This window comes from Setaria italica, chromosome VI (genome assembly GCF_000263155.2).
Source record: "Setaria italica strain Yugu1 chromosome VI, Setaria_italica_v2.0, whole genome shotgun sequence".
In the NCBI taxonomy this organism is placed as follows: Eukaryota; Viridiplantae; Streptophyta; class Magnoliopsida; order Poales; family Poaceae; genus Setaria; species Setaria italica.
In genome coordinates this window covers 35,607,259-35,634,482 of record NC_028455.1, presented here as the reverse complement: position 1 = coordinate 35,634,482, position 27,224 = coordinate 35,607,259, and the positions used below count along the sequence as shown (strand labels likewise).

The 27,224-nt window shown below is 40.1% G+C and overlaps 3 protein-coding genes and 1 long non-coding RNA gene across 8 annotated transcripts; all 4 read left to right on the top strand.

The window, feature by feature from the left end:
* The first annotated feature begins 6 nt into the window (after nucleotides 1-6).
* LOC101782879 (3-oxoacyl-[acyl-carrier-protein] reductase, chloroplastic) lies at nucleotides 7-2,181 on the top strand. Its single transcript, XM_014805400.2, has 8 exons — nucleotides 7-63; nucleotides 160-205; nucleotides 284-378; nucleotides 455-487; nucleotides 1,002-1,136; nucleotides 1,217-1,310; nucleotides 1,847-1,929; nucleotides 2,013-2,181. The coding sequence occupies exons 1-8, from the start codon at nucleotides 52-54 to the stop codon at nucleotides 2,043-2,045; spliced, it is 531 nt and encodes a 176-aa protein (XP_014660886.1). The 5' UTR covers nucleotides 7-51; the 3' UTR covers nucleotides 2,046-2,181.
* Nucleotides 2,182-3,705: 1,524 nt separating this feature from the next.
* Nucleotides 3,706-5,566, top strand: LOC111257618. Its single transcript, XR_002678146.1, has 2 exons — nucleotides 3,706-4,437; nucleotides 5,071-5,566. It is a non-coding gene; the product is annotated as an uncharacterized LOC111257618 (long non-coding RNA).
* A 589-nt stretch (nucleotides 5,567-6,155) lies between these two features.
* On the top strand, nucleotides 6,156-23,374 carry LOC101782473 (kinesin-like protein KIN-14N). 5 transcript variants are annotated; one of them, XM_012847037.3, is made up of 34 exons: nucleotides 8,615-8,842; nucleotides 9,200-9,244; nucleotides 9,527-9,610; nucleotides 9,942-10,016; nucleotides 10,100-10,284; nucleotides 10,384-10,486; nucleotides 11,247-11,423; nucleotides 11,510-11,551; nucleotides 12,538-12,582; nucleotides 12,865-12,948; nucleotides 13,280-13,354; nucleotides 13,438-13,622; nucleotides 13,722-13,824; nucleotides 14,585-14,761; nucleotides 15,081-15,434; nucleotides 15,531-15,620; nucleotides 15,746-16,039; nucleotides 16,130-16,265; nucleotides 17,008-17,117; nucleotides 17,231-17,377; nucleotides 17,582-17,760; nucleotides 17,850-17,931; nucleotides 18,233-18,340; nucleotides 18,416-18,517; nucleotides 18,616-18,759; nucleotides 18,968-19,029; nucleotides 19,119-19,165; nucleotides 19,261-19,318; nucleotides 20,943-21,067; nucleotides 22,010-22,119; nucleotides 22,218-22,325; nucleotides 22,420-22,559; nucleotides 23,065-23,154; nucleotides 23,241-23,374. In XM_012847037.3, the coding sequence occupies exons 3-29, from the start codon at nucleotides 9,602-9,604 to the stop codon at nucleotides 20,947-20,949; spliced, it is 3,180 nt and encodes a 1,059-aa protein (XP_012702491.1). In that variant the 5' UTR covers nucleotides 8,615-8,842; nucleotides 9,200-9,244; nucleotides 9,527-9,601; the 3' UTR covers nucleotides 20,950-21,067; nucleotides 22,010-22,119; nucleotides 22,218-22,325; nucleotides 22,420-22,559; nucleotides 23,065-23,154; nucleotides 23,241-23,374. The 5 variants fall into 5 exon arrangements, with proteins under 5 accessions (XP_022683254.1, XP_022683255.1, XP_012702491.1 ...); XM_012847036.3 differs by having other exon boundaries at nucleotides 8,619-8,677; XM_004974156.4 differs by having other exon boundaries at nucleotides 8,615-9,244.
* Nucleotides 22,259-26,776, top strand: LOC101757763 (structural maintenance of chromosomes protein 1). The gene is made up of 10 exons (XM_012846911.1): nucleotides 22,259-22,325; nucleotides 22,420-22,559; nucleotides 23,065-23,154; nucleotides 23,241-23,314; nucleotides 23,537-23,706; nucleotides 24,006-24,115; nucleotides 24,390-24,769; nucleotides 25,750-26,001; nucleotides 26,417-26,644; nucleotides 26,728-26,776. Exons 1-10 carry the CDS (start codon nucleotides 22,259-22,261, stop codon nucleotides 26,774-26,776), a joined length of 1,560 nt encoding a protein of 519 aa, XP_012702365.1.
* Nucleotides 26,777-27,224: the final 448 nt, after the last annotated feature.

Sequence of the window (27,224 nt, the reverse complement as noted above, 5' to 3'; positions counted from 1 at the left end):
GAGGCTATCACCTTCGGAGGAGATGTTTCAAAAGAAGCTGATGTAGAATCTATGATGAAAGCAGTAAGTGTAGTTTGTTTACAGAAAGAAAATGTTCCTTTTCACTTTTACATCAATCTTTATTTGGACATGGTTATGATTAGTTCTTAAATCAATTAGGCTATGGATAAATGGGGAACAATAGATGTGCTGGTAAACAATGCAGGTATGTTCCCGTGGCACATTGCACTTTTTTCTGCTACCTATTCAGTTGATTTGTGTCAAATAAAACATTTTTTATTAGGGATTACACGAGACACATTATTGATGAGGATGAAGAAATCTCAGTGGCAAGATGTAATTGATCTAAATCTTACAGGTGTCTTCCTGTGCACACAGGTGAGTTTATAATATTTCTTTATTTTGAAATTACTTGAATTGTTAGATGCATCTTACAGCAACATATTCTTTGCAGGCTGCTACTAAAGTAATGATGAAGAAAAAAAAGGTTATATTTCTCTGCTCTTCATATTACACTTAATTTACTTGGAGAAGCACAACAAAATGAGTGCCTCCTTGCATGATTTTCTTACTTTGTGTTCGTAATATATTATATAACTGAAAGTGGTGTGAAGCAAAAGAAATATTAAAGCATAACCCGCATTCATAATTCATTATTGTTGTGTTGTGCCTCAGTAGTTAGGCAAATACACATGGAAGGTCATGGGCTGATAGTTTGTTATATTACTTGTATATGTTTTGTTCTCTTTGAGGTGGTGTGAAGCAAAAGAACTAATATTAACCCATACCCCACATTGATAATACATTATTATTGTGTTGTGCCTCAGAAGGTAGGCAAATACACACAGAAGGTCATGGACTGATAGTTTGTTACCACTACTTATATTTGTATTTGTCTTGTACTCTTCGAGTCTCTGACTTTCAAGAAGTTGCTGTCAAAAGTTGCCTTGTTTGCTATTTTTCATGGTTAGTAATGTGTGTATTTTTATTGCAAAATGCAGGGGAGAATTATCAACATAGCATCTGTCGTTGGGCTTACTGGTAATGTTGGCCAAGCTAATTATAGTGCAGCCAAAGCTGGGGTTATTGGCTTCACAAAAACAGTTGCCAGGGAATATGCAAGCAGAAATATCAATGTATGATCTTTATCTTTCACTATTAACTCACCTTTGAGGTTAGGCTAAGCATTCTGAAACTGTTCTGAATATACATGCAGGTGAATGCTATTGCACCAGGGTTCATTGCATCTGATATGACTGCCGAGCTTGGGGAAGAGCTTGAGAAGAAATTTTTGTCAACCATTCCATTAGGTAAGCTGTATGCAGCTTAGCTGTTCCTGCGTACAACACCTTTGTATTAGCGTCTTAAGCTGCACCATTGGACAAGTAGCATTGTTAACTTGCTTTGTTTTTATGGTTCTTTAGTGATGCTCCAAACGAAAGTTACTAGCTGGTATTCATTAGTGATGCACCATTTAATGTTTGTAAGAGGAAGATCATTCTGGTATTTATTACTATAGATAGCAGCGTGGGACAGCTAGAGTTAAAACGGCCTTTGATATTTAGATAGACTGCAAGAGCAGAGTACCAGTTTGTAGGCTAGAAAGGAAAACAGTATACTAAAAGCCGTATTTACTTTTATAAAACCCAAGTATATTCTTTTACAGTTGCTCATTGATGCAGAGTGGCACGGGCTGGATTTTATAGAACCATAACCCATTATAGTTCTAGTAGAATATGAAAACACATCATATTGAGATATTTCATATTGCTTGGTTCTTGTTTTTCCTCTGCATTCAAACGGCAGCTGTCACCACTAACTATACATGTTGTCATACAACTTCCAGGGAGATACGGCCAACCTGAGGAAGTTGCGGGTTTAGTCGAGTTTTTGGCCCTTAATCCTGCGGCTAGCTACATCACCGGACAGGTGCATGACACTGTGACTACATTTGCCCTCAAACTTTCAGAGTTCTATTTTGTAGCATTTCAACTAACCCATGTTACACGCAGGTGCTTACCATTGACGGAGGGATGGTAATGTAAGGTTGGAGTGAGCTTGGTAGACTTCAACTTCTCATAGGCGATTTTTGGACTACAAATGTTAGGGTTGTCTCTTGTTTTGTAATGCTCACCAGGAATAAATCAGGCGTGGTGAAGTTGAAATATGTATGTTTTTGTTTATGGTATGTGCCAATTTGTCCAGGCTATTTGAATTTGGTCCTCGCTGATAGATTTCCTCTGTTTATGCATGATCGCCATTAGGCTTTATAATCACCATCCTTTGTTCTCTTAACTGACCCCTGCCATCGGTCGTCGCACGGCCATGGCTCCCCTCGTGCACCAGCCCGCGAACACGGCCAGTGCCGTGCCAAATGCACCGCCGCAGCCCAGGACTGCATTGATGCACAGAGGGCATTGTTACGCCACTAAGCTCGCCGGAGTTGTACCCAAGAACACCTGCCAGACTTAAACTAACCAAGGCTAGCTAGTGGCATCTCTGACAGTGAAGAGTAAACAGATCGCTGCCTGATCGGAGTCTGATTCCGTTTGCACCAGTCAACCCGCCTAATAAGGCCAGCTGCCATCTGTTCTGGCTACCAGATCGAGCAAACCAGCCATGGCCAGGATCAAGAGGCCGCGTCGGTGCGCGCGCCCTATCTCGGACGATGGCGGCAGCGCGGACTGCCTGAGCCCAATGCTCGACGACCTGCTTCGCCTCGACACCCGCACCGCGCTCTCCACTGCCGTGCTCGCTAGGCGGTGGGCGTGCCTCCCGCACGAGGTCCCGGCGCTCGAGCTCAGGGTCGGCGACGTGCTCCCGCGCCGCTACCACCGAGCTCGTCCTGCACGACATGCCGGCGGCCACGTACCAGAGACTCTTCATCGCGCGCTCGCCACTGGAGACGCTGCGCCTCGTGTCGTGCAGCTGCGCGGGGAAGATGAAGCGGCTGGTGGTCAGCACGCCAGGCTCGCGACTGAAGGAGCTCGTCGTCGACGGCTGCTCGTTCCTGGCGATTGAGCTCCTCACAAAATGCTTGTCAACCCGAATCGGTTCTTTTATGAAGCCATAATCGGTTCGCAAAATGCTTGTCAACCAGATGCTTCTCTGTTATGGTTCCATTTTTGCATGTCAGGTGCAATCTTAACTCTGGGATCCAATCACGTTTTTATTAGAAATTCTCCCACTGCTGGATGGTTCTCTATAATTTTATGTTAACACATTCACTGACAGGAAAACACTGTCAAGATAAGGCTTTTGAACAATCTTGACCAGTGCCTGAAGTCTGGGAAGAAGTACCCATGGTCTACATGTCTTATTACAAATACATGTGTTGCTATATTATCAGGGTTGAAGGTATTTATTTTATTTATTATTTGTTCTGCCCTCTAACAATATAATCTATTCCCTTACTTTCCAACATTGTACATGCTGTGCTCCAGGAATTCCTCACTTTACGTGGTGCTCAATCATTGTCAATGCCATTTTAGGAGAGACTGAAATTTCTACAGCACAGCGGCGAGCAGCATGCGAGGGCCTTGGTTTATTAGCACGAGTTGGGAATGATATCTTCACTGCAAGGATGGTTTGTTCCTTTATTACATTTTTATATTCATTTTAAAAAAATTTCAGTGTCAATATCTAATTCCCTTACATCTATCTCTCTAATCTGATACAAAATATTGATCTTTTAAATCGTCTCTAGGATTTTGATGTTTCCATTTTGTTCTCAAGATTAGAGTTCTATAAAAACTCCGTCCTGTTTGCCAATCCAATTGCTGGTTTACTAGTTGGACCACTGGTTCAAAGAATAGACAAGAATGTCCAAAATTTCTAGAAGGTTACAGCAATACTTAAAGAAATGCTGATATGACAAGCAGAATTTGCTCAAGACACTTGCTCAAGACACTTGGACATGAGGTTCGAACCCTAGGTGCAATCCGTGTGGGCGGCGAGATTCCTTGCGGTGGCTGGCCGTCGGCGGCGAGATTCCTTGCGGTGGCTGGCCGTCGGCGGCGAGATGGAAGGAGATCCGACGGGGGAGGAAGTGGATCCGGCCGGCGGCTCCCTCGGGCGGGGCGTGGCAGCGTCGGCGAGCCCCCCACCCCCCCCCCCCCCCCCCGGCGGGTTGCGCAGGCAGCGCCGGCGTCGAGCTCCCCCGGCCTGGTTGCAGAGGCGGCGGCGAGCCCCTTTGGGCGGGGCGCGAAGGCTGCGGGCAAGAGCCCCGTCAGCTAGCGGGCGAAGGCTGTCGTGAACCCTCCCAGGTAGTGCGCGCAGACGGCGGCGACGAGTTCCCCGGGTGGGTTGCGCAGGCGGCGCCGGTCCCCCGGGCGTGTTGCTACGCGCAGACGGCGGCGACGAGTTCCCCCGGGTGGGTTGCGCAGGCGGCGCCGGTCCCCCGGGCGTGTTGCAGAACCGTCGGGGAGCCCCCTGGTGGTACGTATTTGTGCTGTGCTTAACAAATTTTAGGATAGTCTGAGCACAAAGCAAAATGAACTTGAAGCTTCACCTTCTTGTCTGAGCACAAAGCAAATTGAACTTGAAGCTTCACCTTCTACAAATTTGTGCTGTGCATTATTGTTGAATAATTAGCTGTATGTGTGCTTTGGAGATAAACCAGATGGATTAGATAGTTGCCTGGCATGGTTTGGAGCGCATGACCTCATCATTTGCCCAGCTATGCAAGGAACTGGTGTAGTACATCTTAGATAGTTATCTTGCTTTGGCCTCTGAGCTATCTAACAGAACTTTCGAGCTGATAACTGTCTTTCTTTTGGCTAGAATGTTTAAGGGTTACAGGATGGGTTTCTCAGTCAATGTCTATGGATTATGGAAACAAAACCATTAGTAAATCTGGAGAGTTTAATAAATATTCATCAATCACTAACAGTCACTTTTTTGGGAACCTATATGTAGGATACTTCAATTAGTGACTACTGAACAAAATCGATTGCAACCTCAAATATATCAAGTCATGCAAGTGTTTTCTAAAAATTGCAGTACAAAACATAAAAGACCAGCCTTCAGTTTTTTGTGTATCCAAGTTTACATTGCTTTCTATTTTTGCAGGCAATTCCAATACTATACTACGGGCAGGAACTAATTAATGGTAATTTTGCGACGGCTTTTCTGCCGCCGCCGCCAATTTATTACACCGGACCTCCGCGGAATCTTTCACCTCCTTGGAGACCAGATGACAAGGATGGGCACTATGTTTCCGTGGTTGGAGAGAATCTGATACTAAGATGTATATTTTCATTATTTCCATAGCTCAATGATGTTTAATTTACTTTCCTTGCACTAGGTTGCTTGTTTCTGGCTTGCATCTGAGCCTCTCTGACCTATAGCTTGTTGAGATGGATTTTCTTTCAGATGTTATCTGTTACTGTAAGTTGCCATGTTGGTGGTGCAGTTTTCATTTCTGTATTCTGTTCTGTAGTGATCTGGTTCTTAGTTGGAATGTTTAGTTTCCACTTGAATGTACAGGATGAACAAGCTCTTTTTTGCTCTTGTTCCCAGTGCTTTCATTGTTTTCATGCTATATTTATCGTTTCATTTTGTGTCACGGACATTTGGACAAGTTTTGGAATGCTGGGACTTGGAAAACCAAGAAGCAGTGGCTATCAAGATTGTGCGCTCCCTGTGAATTTGGACTCCTGTGAACTTGCATGTATCTGTGAACCGCTTTGTGTTTGAAGTTAATGTGGTGCCGGTCTGTGAACTTATTGTATCATGTGTCATCATCATGCTGTGTAAATGTTGAAAAAAATGTTGTATAAATATGTTAGAAATCAGGCTATATCATATTTGTGACACTGTTGTATCATGTTGAGAAAAAAAAAGAAAAAACGGCATCCCAGCGTCTGCACACCAGCTATCATGTTGAGAAAAAAAAGAGAGAAAAAACGGCATTCCTCTGCACACCAGCCAGCAAAAAGAGAAAGAAAAAAACAGCGGCCAGCCTGCATGCAGCGCGTCTAGCAAAAATGAGAAAAAAAAAAAGGCAGCCAGCGGTCCAGCGCAGTCTGCATGCGACTAGGGGCAAAAGGGTCTTTTTAACAGCCACTTAACACAATTACCTAACGGAATGGACTGCGATGGAGAAAATTTCAGAAAGGTCCAGTGTCAAATAGGCAATTCTCTCATCCAATTTTCTCGACTCCATCCCCTTCCTCCCTTCCGCCCCCACCACCCGACCTGCCCGGGCAAACCCTAGGATAGGAACCCTCGCGGTCCCCGGGCGCGGGATAGGGTCCGGCCTCGGTGTCCCTAGCCTGCTGCGATGCCGCTGTTCATCGCCGCCGAGGAGCTTGCCGTCGTCGCCGACACGGCCGCCGTCGCCGACACGGCCGCCGTCGCCGAGCGGGCCGACGCCGAGCAGACTTGCGCTCTCCTCGAGCAACGCTACGCATCCGCGGAGTTCGATCGGTCCCAGGCCGAGGTCGCCGAGCTCTCCGCCGCCGCCGAGCGCCGCGCCGCGGAGCTTGCCTCCTCCCAGGTGGAGATACATCAGCTTCGCATCCAGGCGGTACGGACTCTAGGTTTTCAGTTGGATGGTCGCTATGTTTGGTTTTGTTTGTGCACTGATCACTTGGTGTTTGTTGGTGGCATAGATTGCTAAGGATGGCGAGGTGGAGAGGCTGAAAGTTGAAATCGCTGAGCTGCAAAAGTCAAAGTGCCACTGGCTGGAGCTGATTGAGCAGAGAGATGCTGAAATAAAAGAGAAGGATGGCATCATCCAGAGCTGCTACGATGAAATTGTAAGTTCCTCTGTTAAGATATTCAGTAACCAGTCCATTCGGCAGACATATACATAGTGACTGTGACCATCCGTACAAATTCATTCATGCAGAACAAAGATGTTGATACTGTAGGATGGTTTGACACCTGCAGCCTATAGCTTCATATGTGAGGATGCTGGCAGAGTTTATCTTATCAACATTTAAATTTGTAATGTTGAAGAGTGCTCAATTATACCGCTTAAATACTGCACTTTGCTTAATTAACACACTTTCTAAAGTATATGAGCATGTATTCTTTTGATTAGTGCCCTCTGTTTCAGCAAGCCCCTATTTTCCATGTGCCCCCCTGTCTATTTACATGGCCTTTTCCGCCACATTTTCCATGTTATTAGGTGTGGCAGGCAGCCAAACAAGCTCTAGATTTTTGCATTTTCGTTTTGAGATTCTAATGCTCCTTTACTCTTTGGCGTATTAATACCGCCTAATATACTCCACTTGTCTCCTGGTGTGTCTATATTCACCATTCTGGTAGTTTCAGACTTTTTGTCGCATTAGGTCTGATGACCCTGTGGGCATTTGGTGCTCTATTTTTAATCAGCATTGCTATATATCTAGAGTGGTGAAGTAATTTGAAACGATCGTTAAGTCTGATGGGAATTAAAAAGAAGTATATTAGTTTTTCTACAGGATAGCAGAAATAGATTAGTCTTTTGCTTGGGAGATCCTGTGTGCGCAAGTATGTCAGGAATACCAAACTACCAGTTTGAATAATCACTGCATGACATGGAACGCACTGCATGGACTGTGCCAATATTTTTTAGCAGTGGTGCGCAGCATAATTGTTTTCAGTGACGGAGGCAAAGTTTGGGTCACTCTAAAATGCATGCATCAGTTGTTCATCATAAAAATAGGTTTTGTACCATTCATAATTTTTTGTATTCGTTGGTATTTACATTCAAAGCAATGGGCAACATCCATGTCCATAGCAATAAGTCAATTGGACTAGAGGTAATACTCCATTGCTGTTCATGTTTAGGTGTGCCACTAATCGGACCTGTGGGTTGTCATGGTTTTGAAATAAATGACAAGTCTGAGATCTACTAACCTAGTAATTCTTTACTGTATTCAAGGAAAAAAAGTAATTCTTTACTAACTCCCATTTATCTAGCTATGGAACTTTTAAGTCTTCAATCCGCAAATTCCACGTATAGACCCTCTTTGTTCCATACACATGGTTACATGAATACAAAGAATAGCCCAAAGAAGGTCCTCCAAGGTGGAGGTAACACAAGTGTGCAACCTATCACCAGCCTCCACCACCACCAATTCCGATTTTGAAGTAGTAAAGATTATTGAATATGCATGATTGATTCATGATTCTTCCATCTGGTTTGTCACTACTGTTCTGTTTTGTGTTTACCTTTTTTGAGGGTTAAATATTTAAGACCACTTATTTTGTGTTCAAGCATGGGTTATGCATTTTTCTTATTATTCACAATCTGAATCAATCTGCAGAGGGATTGGGCTGAGCTTAAGGAGCTTCAGGAGCAGGGAGACCTTGTCCGTGTTCTGAACCTTTATCAGAAAAATATGTTTGACAGCAGTATGAAGCAGGTGGAGGATATGAGAAAGGTGCTGCAGAGCTCGTTGAAAGCTGCTTCTGATGCTGAATCAAGGGCTGCCATTGCAGAGGTTTGTTGAAATCTTTTTATTGTTGCTAGACTGATGGCATTATATACGAGATTGTGGTAGTAATTGTTTCTTTTTTCTTTCTGCAGGCCAAATGTTCTGATTTAGAGGTAATACTCCTAATTAGTATCCAAACATCCGATGTGACAGGTACTAAAGTTTAGGGGGGTGTATCCAAACACCCCTTTAGTGAACTGGCTATATAAAATGTTAGCTCTGTAGCAGTGACCAAAGTGCATGCGTTTGTGAGGATCTTACTCCTGTAAAAGCACCATTTTTATTCAGTTAAAAGTGAGATCTATAATAATAATTATAATAATTAAATATTAAACTGATTAGCTGCAACAGTATGCTGCTGCAGTCCTTGTAGGGTACCTGGATGTTTTTGGAGCTAGCATTGACAGAACCAGGTTTAGTTTTTGGAGTGTCGTTACTGATGCATTCCTCTTCGTGAATGTTTCTAAACAAACACTAGTTGATTTCCATCAGAATTATATTCGTATGATTTTATCTTTTTAGCAACATATTATTTTAAAAATTAATTGTCCCACATCAGGTCTCCTGCCAGTTTGCCAAAAAAACATACTTGCACCATAGTAAAAAATGTTATCTATTTGGTAGGCGAAGGAGTACATTATGTCCGTTGTTCATGGCCAAATTTTAAAAAATGGCCTGTTTTTACCTCACATAATTTTGAAATCTGATTATATGCTGTGCTGGATAGATCATAATCATGTAGGCTCCTAATTGTGCTGTTGTTCTACCAGGTCACTTTTAGGGACACTGGCCGTGACATCCCAGCCACATCTGAGGTGAGTTATTTTTGTTGCGTCTATGAGTTAATTTTTGCTGTACTCAAATAACCATGTATCTAAATTTGTATTTGGTGTGGGATATTGCTAAGGACTATGGTACTGATGTTTTCATCTGAATGACTTTTAATATCCTTGTCTTTTCATACTTTCTTTTCGAGCATCCCTGAATCATTGCAGAGAAAGTTATATGCTCTCACCCCTACCCTATCTCCTGTATGAAGCTCATTCTGTATGAACTTGGTGATAGCTTGATACATGACGGTGTGTTTTTTCCCATAGGAGAATGATGAGCTATTCCAGTTGAAAGAGCAGTTAGAAAAGTACAAGGAGGAAGCACAAGCAAATAGGAACTACATGGTTCAGGTGCCTATCTCTGACTGCGTTAATTTTCATAAGATCATACTTACCTAGATTTAGACATGTTTATATGCACTGAGAAAGTAAAGGAAACCTTGAAACCACCTTTTACCATATTACTTTGCTTTGGAATCATGGTAAAATGATACTCTCCATTTCCTTTTTGTTTTTCCTGTTAGCAACCTGATTGCTTTGTTCTTCAGAATTTAGAATCTGATAGGCTCATTTATCCAGAAGTTATAAGAGAAGTCCCAGTGCAATTTTGCAATCAGTTTACAATGCATTGATCTCCTGAATCCTGACTCTTCTGAATCACCCAACATTAACTCTTGTACAGTACAAAGAAATTGCGGACTCCAATGAAGTTGCGTTAAAGCAATTGGAATCTGCCCATCAGGACTACAAGGCAGAGGTATCAACATTTTATATACGTTACAGTGAAGCCTCTGTATCTTTATTTATATGCACATTGACTTTTGTAGTTTTCATGTGTAGGCCGAGGTTGGCAGGGAAGCCTTGGAAGATGAGATTGCTAAATTGAGGGATAAGTTATCTTACATGGAGAAGAGCTATCTGATAAAGTGTGAAGAAGCTGCCAGTGCGATTGAGTCTAAAGAGAAGCAAATCACCTCTCTCGTGAATGAGATTTCTGTTCTAAGGACAGATGTTTCTCAGAGATTGTAAGCATCTGTTTACCCTAAACTAGGCAAGAAATACTTCTCTATTGTACTTCTAGAGTTGGTTGACATTTCTGTTGTTGCTTTGTTCCTCTATAACAGACCACAGGTAGAAAAATTAGAAATGGAATTGGCTTCCTCAAAGAGTGCACTAGATGAGCAGTACAAGCGTTGGCGATCCGCCGAAGAAAATTATGAACGGCAGGTACTTTTCTTTACTTATATCCATGTGAACCATTTTTCGTAGGCACCATATTTCATGGCTGGAGAATGAGGGAAGGCCCCCATTGTTCATCCGTGGTAGAATTTTTTTACTGATCATAGATTCTTACTGCTTATGGTTTTATATGATCATTTGGTACTTAAGTTTAAGCAATTTAACCGAATTACTCATTTATGTTGCTAATCATTTATAACCAGCTACCTTGATAATAATGACTGATGCACACCCAAATTAGAATAATGCATTTGGAACTATAGTCATGTACTAGGTGCCACTAAACCGACCTGTGGGTTGCCATGATTTTGAAATAAATGACATGTCTTAGATCTACTAACCTAGTAATTCTTTACAGTGTTCAGAAAAAAGGTAATTCTTTACTAACTCCCATTTATCTAGCTATGGAACTTTAAGTCTTCAATCCACAAATTCCATATATAGACCCTCTTTGTTACATACACATGGTTACATGAATACAAAGAATTTCCCAAAGAAGGTCCTCCAAGGTGGAGGTAACACAAGTGTGCAACCTATCACCAGCCTCCACCACCACCAATTCCGATTTTGAAGTAGTAAAGATTATTGAATATGCATGATTGATTCATGATTCTTCCATCTGCTTTGTCACTACTGTTCTGTTTTGTGTTTATCTTTTTTGAGGGTTAAATATTTAAGACCACTTATCTTGTGTTCAAGCATGGGTTATACATTTTTCTTATTATTCACAATCTGAATCAATCTGCAGAGGGATTGGGCTGAGCTTAAGGAGCTTCAGGAGCAGGGAGACCTTGTCCGTGTTCTGAACCTTGATCAGAAAAATATGTTTGACAGCTGTATGAAACAGGTGGAGGATATGAGAAAGGGGCTGCAGAGCTCGTTGAAAGCTGCTTCTGATGCTGAATCAAGGGCTGCCATTGCAGAGGTTTGTTGAAATCTTTTTATTGTTGCTAGACTGATGGCATTATATACGAGATTGTGGTAGTAATTGTTTCCTTTTTCTTTCTGCAGGCCAAATGTTCTGATTTAGAGGCAAAGCTGAAATCAAGGAAGGTTTGTATTTTTGGCACTGATAGTCTTCATAGTTTTCAACATATCTGAGCTTTTTTTAATGGCTGTTTGGATACAACGTACTCAACTTTAGGAGGGTCACATCGGATGTTCGGACACTAATTAGAAGGACTAAACATGAGCTAATTATAAAACTAACTGCAGAACCCCTATAATAATTCGCGAGACGAATCTATTAAGCCTAATTAATGCATCATTAGCAAATGGTTACTGTAGCACCACATTGTCAAATCATGGACTAATTAGGCTTAATAGATTCGTCTCGCGAATTAGACTCCATTTGTGCAATTAGTTTTGTAATTAGACTATATTTAATACTCCTAATTAGTATCCAAACATCCGATGTGACAGGTACTAAAGTTTAGGGGGGTGTATCCAAACACCCCTTTAGTGAACTGGCTATATAAAATGTTAGCTCTGTAGCAGTGACCAAAGTGCATGCGTTTGTGAGGATCTTACTCCTGTAAAAGCACCATTTTTATTCAGTTAAAAGTGAGATCTATAATAATAATTATAATAATTAAATATTAAACTGATTAGCTGCAACAGTATGCTGCTGCAGTCCTTGTAGGGTACCTGGATGTTTTTGGAGCTAGCATTGACAGAACCAGGTTTAGTTTTTGGAGTGTCGTTACTGATGCATTCCTCTTCGTGAATGTTTCTAAACAAACACTAGTTGATTTCCATCAGAATTATATTCGTATGATTTTATCTTTTTAGCAACATATTATTTTAAAAATTAATTGTCCCACATCAGGTCTCCTGCCAGTTTGCCAAAAAAACATACTTGCACCATAGTAAAAAATGTTATCTATTTGGTAGGCGAAGGAGTACATTATGTCCGTTGTTCATGGCCAAATTTTAAAAAATGGCCTGTTTTTACCTCACATAATTTTGAAATCTGATTATATGCTGTGCTGGATAGATCATAATCATGTAGGCTCCTAATTGTGCTGTTGTTCTACCAGGTCACTTTTAGGGACACTGGCCGTGACATCCCAGCCACATCTGAGGTGAGTTATTTTTGTTGCGTCTATGAGTTAATTTTTGCTGTACTCAAATAACCATGTATCTAAATTTGTATTTGGTGTGGGATATTGCTAAGGACTATGGTACTGATGTTTTCATCTGAATGACTTTTAATATCCTTGTCTTTTCATACTTTCTTTTCGAGCATCCCTGAATCATTGCAGAGAAAGTTATATGCTCTCACCCCTACCCTATCTCCTGTATGAAGCTCATTCTGTATGAACTTGGTGATAGCTTGATACATGACGGTGTGTTTTTTCCCATAGGAGAATGATGAGCTATTCCAGTTGAAAGAGCAGTTAGAAAAGTACAAGGAGGAAGCACAAGCAAATAGGAACTACATGGTTCAGGTGCCTATCTCTGACTGCGTTAATTTTCATAAGATCATACTTACCTAGATTTAGACATGTTTATATGCACTGAGAAAGTAAAGGAAACCTTGAAACCACCTTTTACCATATTACTTTGCTTTGGAATCATGGTAAAATGATACTCTCCATTTCCTTTTTGTTTTTCCTGTTAGCAACCTGATTGCTTTGTTCTTCAGAATTTAGAATCTGATAGGCTCATTTATCCAGAAGTTATAAGAGAAGTCCCAGTGCAATTTTGCAATCAGTTCACAATGCATTGATCTCCTGAATCCTGACTCTTCTGAATCACCCAACATTAACTCTTGTACAGTACAAAGAAATTGCGGACTCCAATGAAGTTGCGTTAAAGCAATTGGAATCTGCCCATCAGGACTACAAGGCAGAGGTATCAACATTTTATATACGTTACAGTGAAGCCTCTGTATCTTTATTTATATGCACATTGACTTTTGTAGTTTTCATGTGTAGGCCGAGGTTGGCAGGGAAGCCTTGGAAGATGAGATTGCTAAATTGAGGGATAAGTTATCTTACATGGAGAAGAGCTATCTGATAAAGTGTGAAGAAGCTGCCAGTGCGATTGAGTCTAAAGAGAAGCAAATCACCTCTCTCGTGAATGAGATTTCTGTTCTAAGGACAGATGTTTCTCAGAGATTGTAAGCATCTGTTTACCCTAAACTAGGCAAGAAATACTTCTCTATTGTACTTCTAGAGTTGGTTGACATTTCTGTTGTTGCTTTGTTCCTCTATAACAGACCACAGGTAGAAAAATTAGAAATGGAATTGGCTTCCTCAAAGAGTGCACTAGATGAGCAGTACAAGCGTTGGCGATCCGCCGAAGAAAATTATGAACGGCAGGTACTTTTCTTTACTTATATCCATGTGAACCATTTTTCGTAGGCACCATATTTCATGGCTGGAGAATGAGGGAAGGCCCCCATTGTTCATCCGTGGTAGAATTTTTTTACTGATCATAGATTCTTACTGCTTATGGTTTTATATGATCATTTGGTACTTAAGTTTAAGCAATTTAACCGAATTACTCATTTATGTTGCTAATCATTTATAACCAGCTACCTTGATAATAATGACTGATGCACACCCAAATTAGAATAATGCATTTGGAACTATAGTCATGTACTAGGTGCCACTAAACCGACCTGTGGGTTGCCATGATTTTGAAATAAATGACATGTCTTAGATCTACTAACCTAGTAATTCTTTACAGTGTTCAGAAAAAAGGTAATTCTTTACTAACTCCCATTTATCTAGCTATGGAACTTTAAGTCTTCAATCCACAAATTCCATATATAGACCCTCTTTGTTACATACACATGGTTACATGAATACAAAGAATTTCCCAAAGAAGGTCCTCCAAGGTGGAGGTAACACAAGTGTGCAACCTATCACCAGCCTCCACCACCACCAATTCCGATTTTGAAGTAGTAAAGATTATTGAATATGCATGATTGATTCATGATTCTTCCATCTGCTTTGTCACTACTGTTCTGTTTTGTGTTTATCTTTTTTGAGGGTTAAATATTTAAGACCACTTATCTTGTGTTCAAGCATGGGTTATACATTTTTCTTATTATTCACAATCTGAATCAATCTGCAGAGGGATTGGGCTGAGCTTAAGGAGCTTCAGGAGCAGGGAGACCTTGTCCGTGTTCTGGACCTTGATCAGAAAAATATGTTTGACAGCTGTATGAAGCAGGTGGAGGATATGAGAAAGGGGCTGCAGAGCTCGTTGAAAGCTGCTTCTGATGCTGAATCAAGGGCTGCCATTGCAGAGGTTTGTTGAAATCTTTTTATTGTTGCTAGACTACCTCTTGTCCTAGTTTCTTTATTTTCACGTCTCAAGTTGTTGCTTGATATCATTCATTGCTGTTCATGTTTAGGCGCCACTAATCGGACCTGTGGGTTGCCATGATTTTGAAATAAATGACAAGTCTTAGATCCGCTAACCTTGTAATTCTTTACTATGTTCTGGAAAAAAAGTAATTCTTTACTAACTCCCATTTATCTAGCTATGGAACTTAACTATTTTTACTGTGTTCATGTGATGTCCCTCATCCTTAACTATTTGTACTTATATTTTACTTATCTTTCAGATTGATGATGAATATACTCATGGTGAACTTGAAGAGATCCTGTCACAATGGGTTGATAACCCTAATTGCGAACTTCCCAGTGACATCCAGAAAATCAACATATATGATGAAGATATTGAAGAACTAAAGAAGTATGCCAAAAATGGCATAGCTTACTTTGTCCTGAAATTGACACCAGCAAAAGGTAGAGGTGGTGGATTTACTCGGAAAATGAAGAATGGCAGCGGAAGTTGGGTCAGAGCCAATAAAATCAATGGAAACAAGTGTACAATAAGGATATATAAGTTTAATGAAAACAGTACTTATCATAGAGAACGGAGAATGATGGAATTCACTTTGAACAATGGCCCTCAGGTAATGAATAGGCCAGCATCCCTATTCTTCCCTATGCTCATCCTATAGCTGTTGCTACTCTAACATTTAATTTTGATTATTATTTTATTTACGCAGGATATGGTTTTATGTAGTGTAGAATGGGATTGTAAGACAAGCAAAATAAAGAATGATGCAACAAAAGTAAGGATAACACGAAGATGCCAGGTAATTCTTTTTGTTAAACTACTCAAATTGACTTCTTGTTCTGGTAGCAAAATTTAGATTCAAGGCTTGTAGTTTATGAATTTCTGTTATGATGTCCCTCATCAGCTAACACTATGGATATGTAGGAAGTAGAAACATCTCAAACAGAAGAAGTTGAGTGTTTCAAGCAGAAGCTCCTAGAAGCTGAAAAGAAAATTCAGTTCTTCGAGCGGAAACTTGAGGAAGCTGACAGGACATGTTTGGAGCAAAGCAATCTGGAGCAAAAGCTGGAGGAAGCTGAGAAGGCATGCTTGGAGCTGAGGAGACATGTGACTTACATAGAAGATGAGAAGAAGTCTCTGAAGCAGAACGTAATAGAAATTGAGAGATTGTTATTGGAATCTGAGGATTTAAGGAAGGATCTTCATAATCAAATGATGGTAATTACTAAAATTTGAACATTCTACTCTTGAAAAATTATTTAGCAAGAAAATAAGAATGTATCTAACTATTTCATTTTATACTTGCAGGCATTGAAGGGTAACATGAGAGTGTTCTGTAGGGTTCGCCCTTTGGCTGCAAAGGACAACCCAAATGATCAAAAGCTAATTATTTTTCCAGAATCACTGGAATACTCTGGACGTGGGCTCCAGGTGGTGCACAATGGTAAGTATACGTTCCAATCTTCCAGAATTTTCCAGAATCATTAGAATATGTTATAACCTGCATTAGCGCTTCACATCTCTTCAATGGCATAGTTGATCCATGCCGTAGAAGAGCCATTGCAGCAGTCCTTAGCTGCAATGGGGAGACACCTGTTCCATTCAATTTATCTTCAGATACTGATGTGTGGGTAATCAAATTTATATCACCCGAGTTCACTATCTTTTGCACAAAAAGGGGTATTCCAAATTCTTCTGCTACTCGCCTCTTGTATTTCTCAGCTGCTCAATGAGCAATTTCGTGACAGTCTACACAGAGAAGTACAATATCATGTGAACGATGGCTCTTCAGATGCTCTGGAAAATGCATCCTGTAGCATGATGCTATTATTCTATATCTAATATAGTGGCTCTTTTCTCCACATCCAACACAAATATTTTTCTTGCTCTGAATGTAAAACTCATTAACTTCATCCTCTGGACGACCTTTAGGTTCAAATAGAATCATGATTGCTGGAGGACTATCTTCAATTAATTTTGCCAAATTACGTTGAACATACCTGGGATAGAAGAGCCCATCATTTAGACAAAATAGCTCTTCATTGATGCCATATACATGTATAGATAGTTAATGAGCGTATATTTAAGATACAAACCATTCCAGTTTTTCGCGGTCGCAATAGCAAAGTAGTCTTTGATTGTGGCTTGTGTGTGATATGGTTTCATTATTTTTTTTCTTTATGTAGGTCACGTTGTTTCTCACACATATGATAGGGTGTTTAAGGATACATGTTCGCAGGAAGTAATTTTTAATGAAATATCAGAGCTTGTGCGAAGTGCATTAGATGGCTATAAGGTATTATTTATGCATTATAGTTATCTCGGATATCTTTCAGTATGCTTTCCTTTGCATTTATGTCATGTAAAACTTAACTTAGTTTGGATACTCCATATTTGTTTGTGATATAGGTCACCATATTTTCTTATGGTCAAACTGGTTCTGGTAAAACTTATACAATGATAGGAAAGCCGGATGATAAGGGCATGATACCCCGTGCTTTAACAGAGATCTTTAACAAAATCGGGGCATCTATCCAGTGGAACTTCGATGTCGAGGTTAGTAGCAATATAATTTCTTATTGATTTGTTCTGGTTCTTGGAAAGTATTCCCCCGTTCCTAAATATATGTGACATTTAGGACATGCTATTTAGTTCATTTTTGAACTAGTTAGCTTGTCCTACACATCATATACTTAATAGCGGAGGTAGCAGTAATTTCTGTTGTTACTAATACTTTTTTAATGTTTTATTCTTTTACAGGCTTCTATGTTTGAGATATACAATGAAAAGATTTATGATTTGTTAGACACAAGCATGAAGAAAAACTGTGATGTTCGTACTGATGAACACGGACGAGTGATGGTTTCTGGTCTTGTCCAACAACCAGTCCGCGATGAAGATGATGCGGCTTATCTATTCAAGGAGGCCTTGAAACATAGGTGAGTCAGACCTTGTTCCTTGCTCAACATTCATGTGTTGATTGTCGTTTCCTTGCTGAATCTTTATTTAAATGTGATTTGTGTAACAGGTCTGTTGGCAAGACCCAAATGAATGAAAATTCATCTAGAAGTCACTTCGTATTCAAGTTGATCATTTCTGGGTACAATAAGGTAGGTCAAGCTTCTCGATCCACAAACGTTTTGCATATTACATAAAGATTGTTTTTAACTCCTCCACAAGTCATAACTCTTTACAAGGGTTTAGTAGTATACCTCCCTGTTGCATATTACATAAAGTATTTGCATCGTCCTCTAGTGTTAGAGTAAACATAGTACGCCACAATTGTACCGTCTAGCAACCATTTCTCGCCTCCTCTTTTTTGCTAGCTTACATCTTTTCAGCTCGCTCACAAAACAAAAGAGAAAGGAGACCAGTCTGTTGCTTCGAGTTTACTCGTAGTTTTTTTTGTAGCAATCAAACCACAAGATTGAAGGTGTGCTGCAGATGATCGACTTAGCTGGCAGCGAATCAGTGAGCAAGACTACTGACGTGTTGGACGCAACAAGGAATGAAACTGGTGTAAGTGACTTTATTTATTGTGTAAAATATGATTACTACTATTTATAATTAATCATGTTTAATTTAATGTTTCAGAACATAAATAAAAGTTTACTTGCCCTAGGGCAAGTTTTTGAAGCAATTCCGAAAGGGGAGTTTTTGCCATTTAGGGGTTCCAAGCTGACCCACTTTTTGCAGGTTAGTTAGTTATTTATTTTTGTTTGAAAAGTAGGTTATAAAGTTTTTTGCTCTGTTGCTTGTCAAACTAAGTTTTTATCTTTTTTTTTTCTTTGCAGAACTCTTTTGAGGGCCATTCAAAAGTGCTGTTGTTTGTAAACATCTCTCAAGATCCTATGTTTGTCCATGCCACATTAGGGTCACTAAAATTTGCTGATAAGGTTCGCAAGTGCATGGTCAACAGTCGAGTGCGCGCCGTGCAGGTAACACATTTCTGGATATTTGTGCAAGTTATGAATATTATCTATATTAGAGAAGGGAAGAATAACCAGATTGCTACCATTCCATTTAGTGTAGGGTTACAAGTAAACATAGTATGGGCCAACATAGGCCACAAAGGGAGAAACATAAATCTGTACATATTAACAATCTATATATGGCTTTTTGAAATCTTGTAATTTGTTTATTCAGGAAAAGAGCATGTTGCATGAAGACAATGAAGGACACAGTGTTTTACCATCCACACACAAAATGTATGTTGTAAATTTATTTTGGTGACAGACTAAAATTGAAACGAAATCTTGTTTTATCATGTTTCATTAAATTATTACTGGAAATGCAGATCGAAGAGTCTTTTCAAACAAAAAGCAACAGAACCAAAAGGTCAAGGTTAGTATTCACAAACTGATTGTTTATGTGTAACCTTTTGTTACATAATACTGACCATTTTGAAACATTTTATAAATAACAAACCCATGTGACAGGTGCTGGAAAGTTTGGAACTTCAGTAAAGCACCCAAAGCACCCAATCAGCCGGTTCCCGTAAGTTTTAATCATTAATAATCGTCTATCGTAGTTCTTCGTGGAAATACATCTACTTTTGCATAAGACAATTTGCACTATATTTGCGCATTTGCATATTTGAAGTACCTACATTTGCCAAAAAAAGAAAGATGTCAGACCATAAAACCATAAAGCAAGGTCGGAAATGGACATGCAAGTTTGATACTGAACTTCAAGAAATGAAGTAGCAAATGGTATGGTATTTGAACAATAGAAGCTCTTGTTGCAACCTTCTTCCTAAGCTTCTTCAAAGCATCACTCACCTTTACACCTACTGTCCAGGCCAGAACTTATATCGCAAAATCATTATACTGAAATCAGTTTTCGCCCAAAACTTCTAGGAGGGTACAACTTAACATCCACATCTCTAATATACGAATCTTGGTCAGGACCTTGGGCCGTCCTCGAGCTCTCATTGAGCCACGTTGCGTAGTTTTTTTCACCATCCAATGCAAAGCAGGTTACCATCTAACCGTCGGTCTCGGGCCTCTGGCGCTAGGGATCGCAACCCTTCGTGTGAGTTCGACGTTCCTCTCGTCGGCTCTTTCTCCCCGTAGCCGCTGCATCCCTTGCGAGCTCCGGCCAGTCCGACACCCCTCCTCCATGTAGGGCCCTGGCTCCTCATCCCTGTCCTCGCATCGCTCTTCGTTCGCAGCAATCCCATTAGCGTCCATGACCATTGCAACAAGAATTGAGGAGCTAGGAGCAGACCACCGGGTTGCTGTTGTAGGAGAAGAAAGAAGCCGTGGTGACTGGCAAGCGCTTAGGCCCCCTCCCACCAGCTGCATCCTGCACTGCACATGTCTGCAGCCAGCTCGTACGCACCCAAAACCAGCAAGTGCCGCTGCTACCTCTCGCCAAGCAGTCATGACGTCGGGCATCGGCTGCTGGCATCCAATTACAGCTCAGGTCATCCGTCCGTTCCGGTCGTTCATCCGCACCCTCTGCATTATTAAGGGCCATCCTCAACGCCTCCTCTTCCTATAACAGCAGCACTTGTTTCTTTTATTTTTAGCTTTTTATTCCAATGAGATCTGCACTTGTTTCTCAGTACGTGTTACTATTTTGTTGATCTTCCTTAATTAGCAACCAACAAAATACAAATTTTGTTCTCTTTGCAGATCTAACTTGACATCTATGGCAAGCTAAAACATCAGCAACCAATTTTAATAAAAGATAAATCCATGAGCCAGTTGGCTCCAATTTGCCGCGCTTGGGTTTCTAGTAGTGACCTATTCTACTGTAACTAGAAGCTATAATTTTGCAAAAAAATATTTGGAGGGAAGCGGCAGGGAGGAGTGGTTGCGGGCGGTAGCAGCACATCTGGAGGGAGGGAGGGAGGGGAGGGGAGGCTGTATGGTCTGGCATGTGGGCTGGGCTACGCCCCCCTTATTCTATCTCCTTTTTCTTTTCCTTCCTCCACCTGCTGTTTTGCAGTTATTAGTTTGGTTATGTCCTTTCGACAAGGCATGCTTTTGGAGCTTTGATCACATTATGCAACTTATGTTGGTTAAATTATAATGGTACTCATGTGATCTGGTTCTTTAGTTTCCACATTATCTATTGGAATAGGCAAAGTAACCTTTTCTTTTCTGTGCCACAGTACCTGAAGGAGCAGCGGCTTCCTCCTCAGACATTTATTCCCTTGCAATCAGTTCGCGTGAAGCCAATAATTGAGAAGCTACGAACCCTTGGTGGATCTGCGCAGTTGGTTTTTGATGTCATTCAATATCCTTTTGTCTTCTTGCCCCACACAAATTATTTTATTTATTTAATTCTGCAGATGATTTCTTTCGATTGGTCAAATCTTGTTTAATTTTGATATGTACATACATTTATGTGCAATAGATTACATGCTGCAGTCTTAAAGCTACGCATCTTATTTTTTCTTTTGTTTAGTAGATTATATTTAATATCATCAAGAAATTCATATACACATGCTCATGCTCAATGGTGCATGTCCGACAGTAGGTACACAGTTGTGTTTCCATGCAACCCTTCAAACATTAACTTGTTCCCCTACCACTACCACTGCCTAAAATAGTAATGCTGTTGTGAATCAATCTCTCAGCATTGCAAGCATAAGCCCAATTATTGAAAAAGCGCTACTGTTTTTAGCCCCTGACTTGGTCATTTCCATTAGATGTGCTATCCATCTTTTGGCCATCTATACTCCCTACCCCCCACCTCCAACCCCTCTTTGTAGATAAAGGTCCTCTGCTGTTTCCATAAGAAGAAGTAGATGCATCTGTCACCAGAGACATATGTGTTTCTGTGCAATCCTTCAAGCATGTACATTATTCCCTACTATTGCATGAAATGTATTATCATACTGTTGTGAATCAATCTCTTGGCATGATAAGTCTGATAGAGCTGTTGCCACATTTTACTTCCCACCTGGTCACTTCCATCAAATGCTCTCTCTGTCTTTTGCCTCCTAGATAAACATCCGTTTTTTTTGTGTGTGAAAGGACATGATTGCAGCCATTCACTAAGTCTTGCCTGCTTTTTAATTTCGCCGTGCATGCTTGCCTGCTTTTGAATTTCGCCGTGCATGCTTGCCTGCTCACGTTGCCATTTTTGCAATAATAGTTCGTGGAGAAAAGTTAATTGCTCTTTAAACTGTACTATTTTTTTTGTCATGCTATATTTTGTGTCTTAACATTGTACGTTTGACCGAGCTTTGGAGAAAGCAGTTCTGTATGCTGTTGGAAATACACTTGTCTGTGATAAACTTGACGAAGCCAAAACCTTAAGTTGGAGTGGTGAAAGGTATAAAGGTAAGGGTATCTTCTGCTTATTAAGAAGCGTCATTTTTTTCTTGTTTCATTGTTTGGCTATTTTTATGCTTATTTGTGCTATCTTGTGTTGCATTTAGTTGTTACCGTTGATGGGATTCTGCTGACTAAATCTGGCACTATGACTGGTGGAATAAGTGGGGTAATGGAAGCAAGATCAAACAAATGGGATGATAGCAGAATAGAATGTCTGTATTGCCCTATCATCTTATTACATATAGATAAACTGATGTGTGCTATTTGCTAATGTCTTACTGGCTCTTCATGCAATTTGTGTTGCAGCTTTGAAGAAGAAAAAAAATCAGCTGGAATCTGAAATGTCAGAGCTTGGGTCTCCCAGGGAGTTGCAGAGAAAGGAGCTTGCCATATCTGAGAAAATAACTGGACTTGAGAAAAAGTTGCAGTACTTGAATGTTGAACATGTAGGTTGATGTTTTGACTAATAGACCAAATAATGATTGATGTTATTTTTCTGTCATCTAAGTGGATAACCGTAAAGAAAGTAACCTATTGTGGAGGCTATTTCATAGAGGGGGCAGGCTGGTCATTGTTTATTTAACTTTCTCTCATTTTTCCTTTTCTTTTTGTTCATGCAACTCTTTTGTCTTGACAAATGTGGTCACTTGGCTCTTCGATATTGTTCCCTTTCAAAAGAAAAATACTTTTCGTAGTTTTAGGCTTTTAGCTTGAGTTTCCTTGGAAACATGACTTACCAAATTGATTGTACTGCCCGTCTCCCTGTTAACTGATATTCCGACCCAGTACTTCTAGCTTAAAATAAGGATTCTATGCAAATGCTATTACCCTGTATGAGCTGAAAGCTCTTTAACTATCATCTCCCATCCCTGTTGTAATGGGGGTTTGCTTCTTTTTCTTAATTAATTATTAGACTCTTTGTATTTTGTTAAAAGCGAATCATTTGTGCAGAGTAACCTCACAGCGAAGCTACTCAAAGTGGCATCGGAGAGGAATAATATTGAGGAAGAGATTAATCGTCTGGAGCCTGAAAAGGAGGAGGTAATATTTTCTTGAAGATGAAACCTGCTGTTTTCATCAGGTCTGAAATGTTACTTTCGCATTTGTCACTCATTTTGTTTCTTTAGCTCGAGATCCGTCTTGCTAAGAAAGAAGCAGAAGTAACCAAGCTTGAGAAAAAAACAATGAGATTGTGGACAAGGTGTACAGAGATTTTAGCATTTCAGTTGGTGTGAAGAATATCCGCGAGTATGAAGAAAGGCAACTAAAAGATGCTCAAGCACTGCAGGAGAGGAAGCTGACCCTAAACACCCAAATGTCAAAATTGAAATATCAGTATGTGAAAGTGACACAATTACCGTCAACTAAATTTTGCTTTTACTGCACATACAGTTTTGAGTATAAACAACATCTTGTTCTGCAGGCTTGAATATGAACAAAAGCGAGATATGCAAGCACCAATTGTGAAGTTAAGGGAGACATATGAGTCTCTAGAGAAAGAGCTTAAGGGCTTACAGGAGAGAGAGTCTGGTGCTAAGGTTGAAGCTGAAGAAATTTTGACTCAGATGGATGAACTGAAAGCTGAGGCTGAAGGTGCACACTTGAAGCATCTTTCCTATTTTCTTGATAGTTCTTGGTGATCAAAAGTAGCTATAGTTGGTAACCCATGTTTCTTGCATATATGCCACATCATGGTTTAACTTTTAAACTTAACTATTTTGATGCAATAGTTGTTGCAACTCAAAGGAACTAAGAATATTTTCCTTATGAATGAGCACAAAATATTTGAGTCCATCAACTGCTACTTCAATTGTGTTCATTGTGATACTGCTCTGCTTTTAGGACTAAGATGCAGGCCTTTACACTCATACTTCTGTTTGTACCCTACACAGACTGGAAATCCAAGTCAGATGAATGTGAGAAGGTTATTGATGAACTAAAGGAGCAGAATGGTAGTATTGCATCTACATTGGCAAAGCTGGATCGCCGAGTGAAGTCAAAGGTAGGCTTTTCTAACAGTTGCCCTCTTTTGTCAAGATTTCATTTATGCACTTTTTGCAGAGTCAAGTGAAGTCAAAGATAGGCTTTTCTAACAGCTGTGTCCTCTTTCGTCAAGATTTCTTTTATGCACTTTTAGCAGTCATGGCTGAAGTCTCTTAAAACATTGTTTGCTCCATTTGTTTGCTTGAACTATTGATGGTAATGCTATTATGTGTAAAAGTTTAACAAATCTGTTTAAGGCTGATATTATCGTGAAACCATCCGTGGACTTGTAGGAGGGGCAACTCCTGCAACTCATGTCACGCCAACGGGATATTCATGAGAAGTGTGAACTGGAGCAGTTGAAGCTTCCTACAGTGAATGATCCAATGGATACCGGGCCATCCTCCCAAGAACCGGTCCTTGATTACAGCCAGCTCAGCGAAATCTATCTGCAGGATATGCGGCCGTCTGAACGTGACAAACATGAGGCAGTGTTCAAACAAAAAACAGGTGCGCTTTTAGCTGAAATCGAGCGCACTGCTCCCAATCTAAAAGCACTGGATCAATATGATGCACTCCAAAGAAAGGAAAAGGAGATTACAGAAAAGTTTGAGGCAACTAGGAAAGAAGAGCGAGAGATATCTGATAAATATAACTCCATCAAGCAAAGGAGGTATTTGCCCAAGCATTTTTCTGATCACCATACGAAGTAGTTTTCTTTTGAGGGAAATACGGTAGGGGAATCCCCTACTGTGGTATTATATTTCATATAAGTAAAAAAAAAGAGGTACAATAGTGTCCTGGAGCACTAAACCACAAAAGTGACCTTATGAAGTTCTTGACATTGAATTCATAAGTTATTTTCTAGGATGCTCTATCTTTTGTAGGAATTAGCAAGATTTCCTCCATTGTCTGGTTCTTTGGAGGACCCATGCTATTTTTTTATTTATCTGAAGTTCTTTTTGTTTTTGAGATTATTGTCTGGTTATGTTAAGAAACAGTTTTGGTGAATTTGATAGCTAGAAGAAAGCTCTAAGTAGTTCTTAAAGTGATTTCCTTCTGTCTATTTCCTAAGTTATCTGTACTGATGTGAGATTTTGCCAATATTCTTGCATTGCGCTCTTTCTTTTTTAAATTAGTGGAACATGAATGCATGATTGGTTTCAGCTGAATCTAACTTCAGAATTTGGTTGGTCGGATTTTTTGTGAGTTTAGGTATATTTAGGTCTTTGAGTAAATACCACAAAACTACACTGTTTTAGTAAAACTCTTCACAAAACTACACTTCGAAGCAACAATATCATAGAACAGCACTCCTATTTGCATAAAGTTTCATGATACTGGGCTACTGGCTTTTAAGCATTGGTATTATGGCCAGTCTCATGAAGGTGAAATGACGGTAGTGTTTAAAACTGACAGTTTTAAGTGTGCTCTTTTCAGTTTTAAACACTTGGACCTGGCATGGAAATGAAAAAACAAAGAAAATCAAATGATAATAAGGGGGAGTAAAAATTATATATTAACTTTTTATGGCAGAAATGTTAGCTGTTCCCAAACAGCTTTTTTTTTTTTGAATTTTGCCCTATATGATACTGTGGATTCAGGTTCTTGGAGGCTTGTATCTTACTCATTGTTATTTCTACTGGTGCTTAGGTATGAACTGTTCATGGAGGCCTTTGATCACATATCTAAAGGCATAGACAAAATCTATAAGCAGTTGACAAAAAGTCATACGCATCCACTTGGAGGAACAGCATATTTGAACCTAGAAAATGAAGACGAACCATTTCTACATGGAATCAAGTACACAGCAATGCCACCTACCAAACGGTTTAGAGATATGGAACAGTTATCCGGTGGGGAGAAGACTGTCGCAGCACTGGCTTTGCTTTTTGCTATTCACAGGTAAACTATTTCTAGTAATTTTCTTTCATCATGGCTTAGGGACTGCAAATGTCAGGTTGCTCGTTATTAATAGTTTTATCAGCAAAGTGTCACAAATTCATCTGCAGACAATCCGATCACTTCAAGTTAAGCATCCACCTGTTTTCTTCAGGTTCCAGTTTGTTTCTAATATTGAAAATGTTTACTTACTGTTTCCCATGTCCTGTGCTTCTTGAGAACCTCTTGGAGTGCCAAGGCCAATAAATTAGTGCAATATATGAGAATCAGTATTTACTGGCCTTTCCTTAATGTTTGGTGTGGGAAAGCACGGCACTGTTATATATAGATATAAAGAAAATCTACTCTGGATGCTGTGCTGTATGTGGTTACCTCTGGCTGCACATCAGGTGTCATAAAGTTTTGTGGCAATTTTCAGTTTCAGGCCATCACCCTTCTTCATATTGGATGAAGTAGATGCTGCTCTGGACAATTTAAATGTTGCCAAGGTTGCTGGGTTTATCAGATCAAAGTCATGTGAGCGTGTTGCTGATGAACAAGGTAGGAATGGAGAATGTGGATTCCAGAGTATAGTCATATCGCTGAAGGATAGTTTCTATGACAAAGCTGAAGCACTGGTCGGCGTTTATAGGGACTCAGAACGAAGGTAAACGGGACATAATTAATCTTTTCTGTGGGCATTACTTAACTCTTTCTGGCATTACCTAACTCTTGAGATTCGTTTTGCAGTTGCTCGAGAACTCTCACCTTCGATCTGACTAAGTACAGGGAAGCGTGAAGCAACATGTAATTGCCTATCTGCTTGCTAGCTGTCCAGAATAACGCTGTAACTTGTGTACATAAGTGATTAGTCATCTCATGTAGTGTTTTTTTTTTTCCTTTTAAAACCTCGTCGCGTGTAGTTAGACTCAAACATGAAGGTTGCTGTATGGGCTGATGTCTTTGTGAATTGTGATGCTGTCCATAAGCTATTTGCTGGGAAAGAAACATTTACAGGTCATGGTTGAGGGAATGGCCACCAAATATGGTGATAGTAGATTGGGGCAAACAAACATAACCGCTAGGTTTTGCTGGAGGCCAAATAACATCTGAATTGTAAATTTTCATAGCAAACATGAGATATCTATGAGTGCCGTTAGCTGTTAAATATTCGTATGTGATTAGAGAATTCCGGGTCCAATTTTTAGCTGTTTGTATATTCATTCATTCTGCTCGCTTTTAGCTGG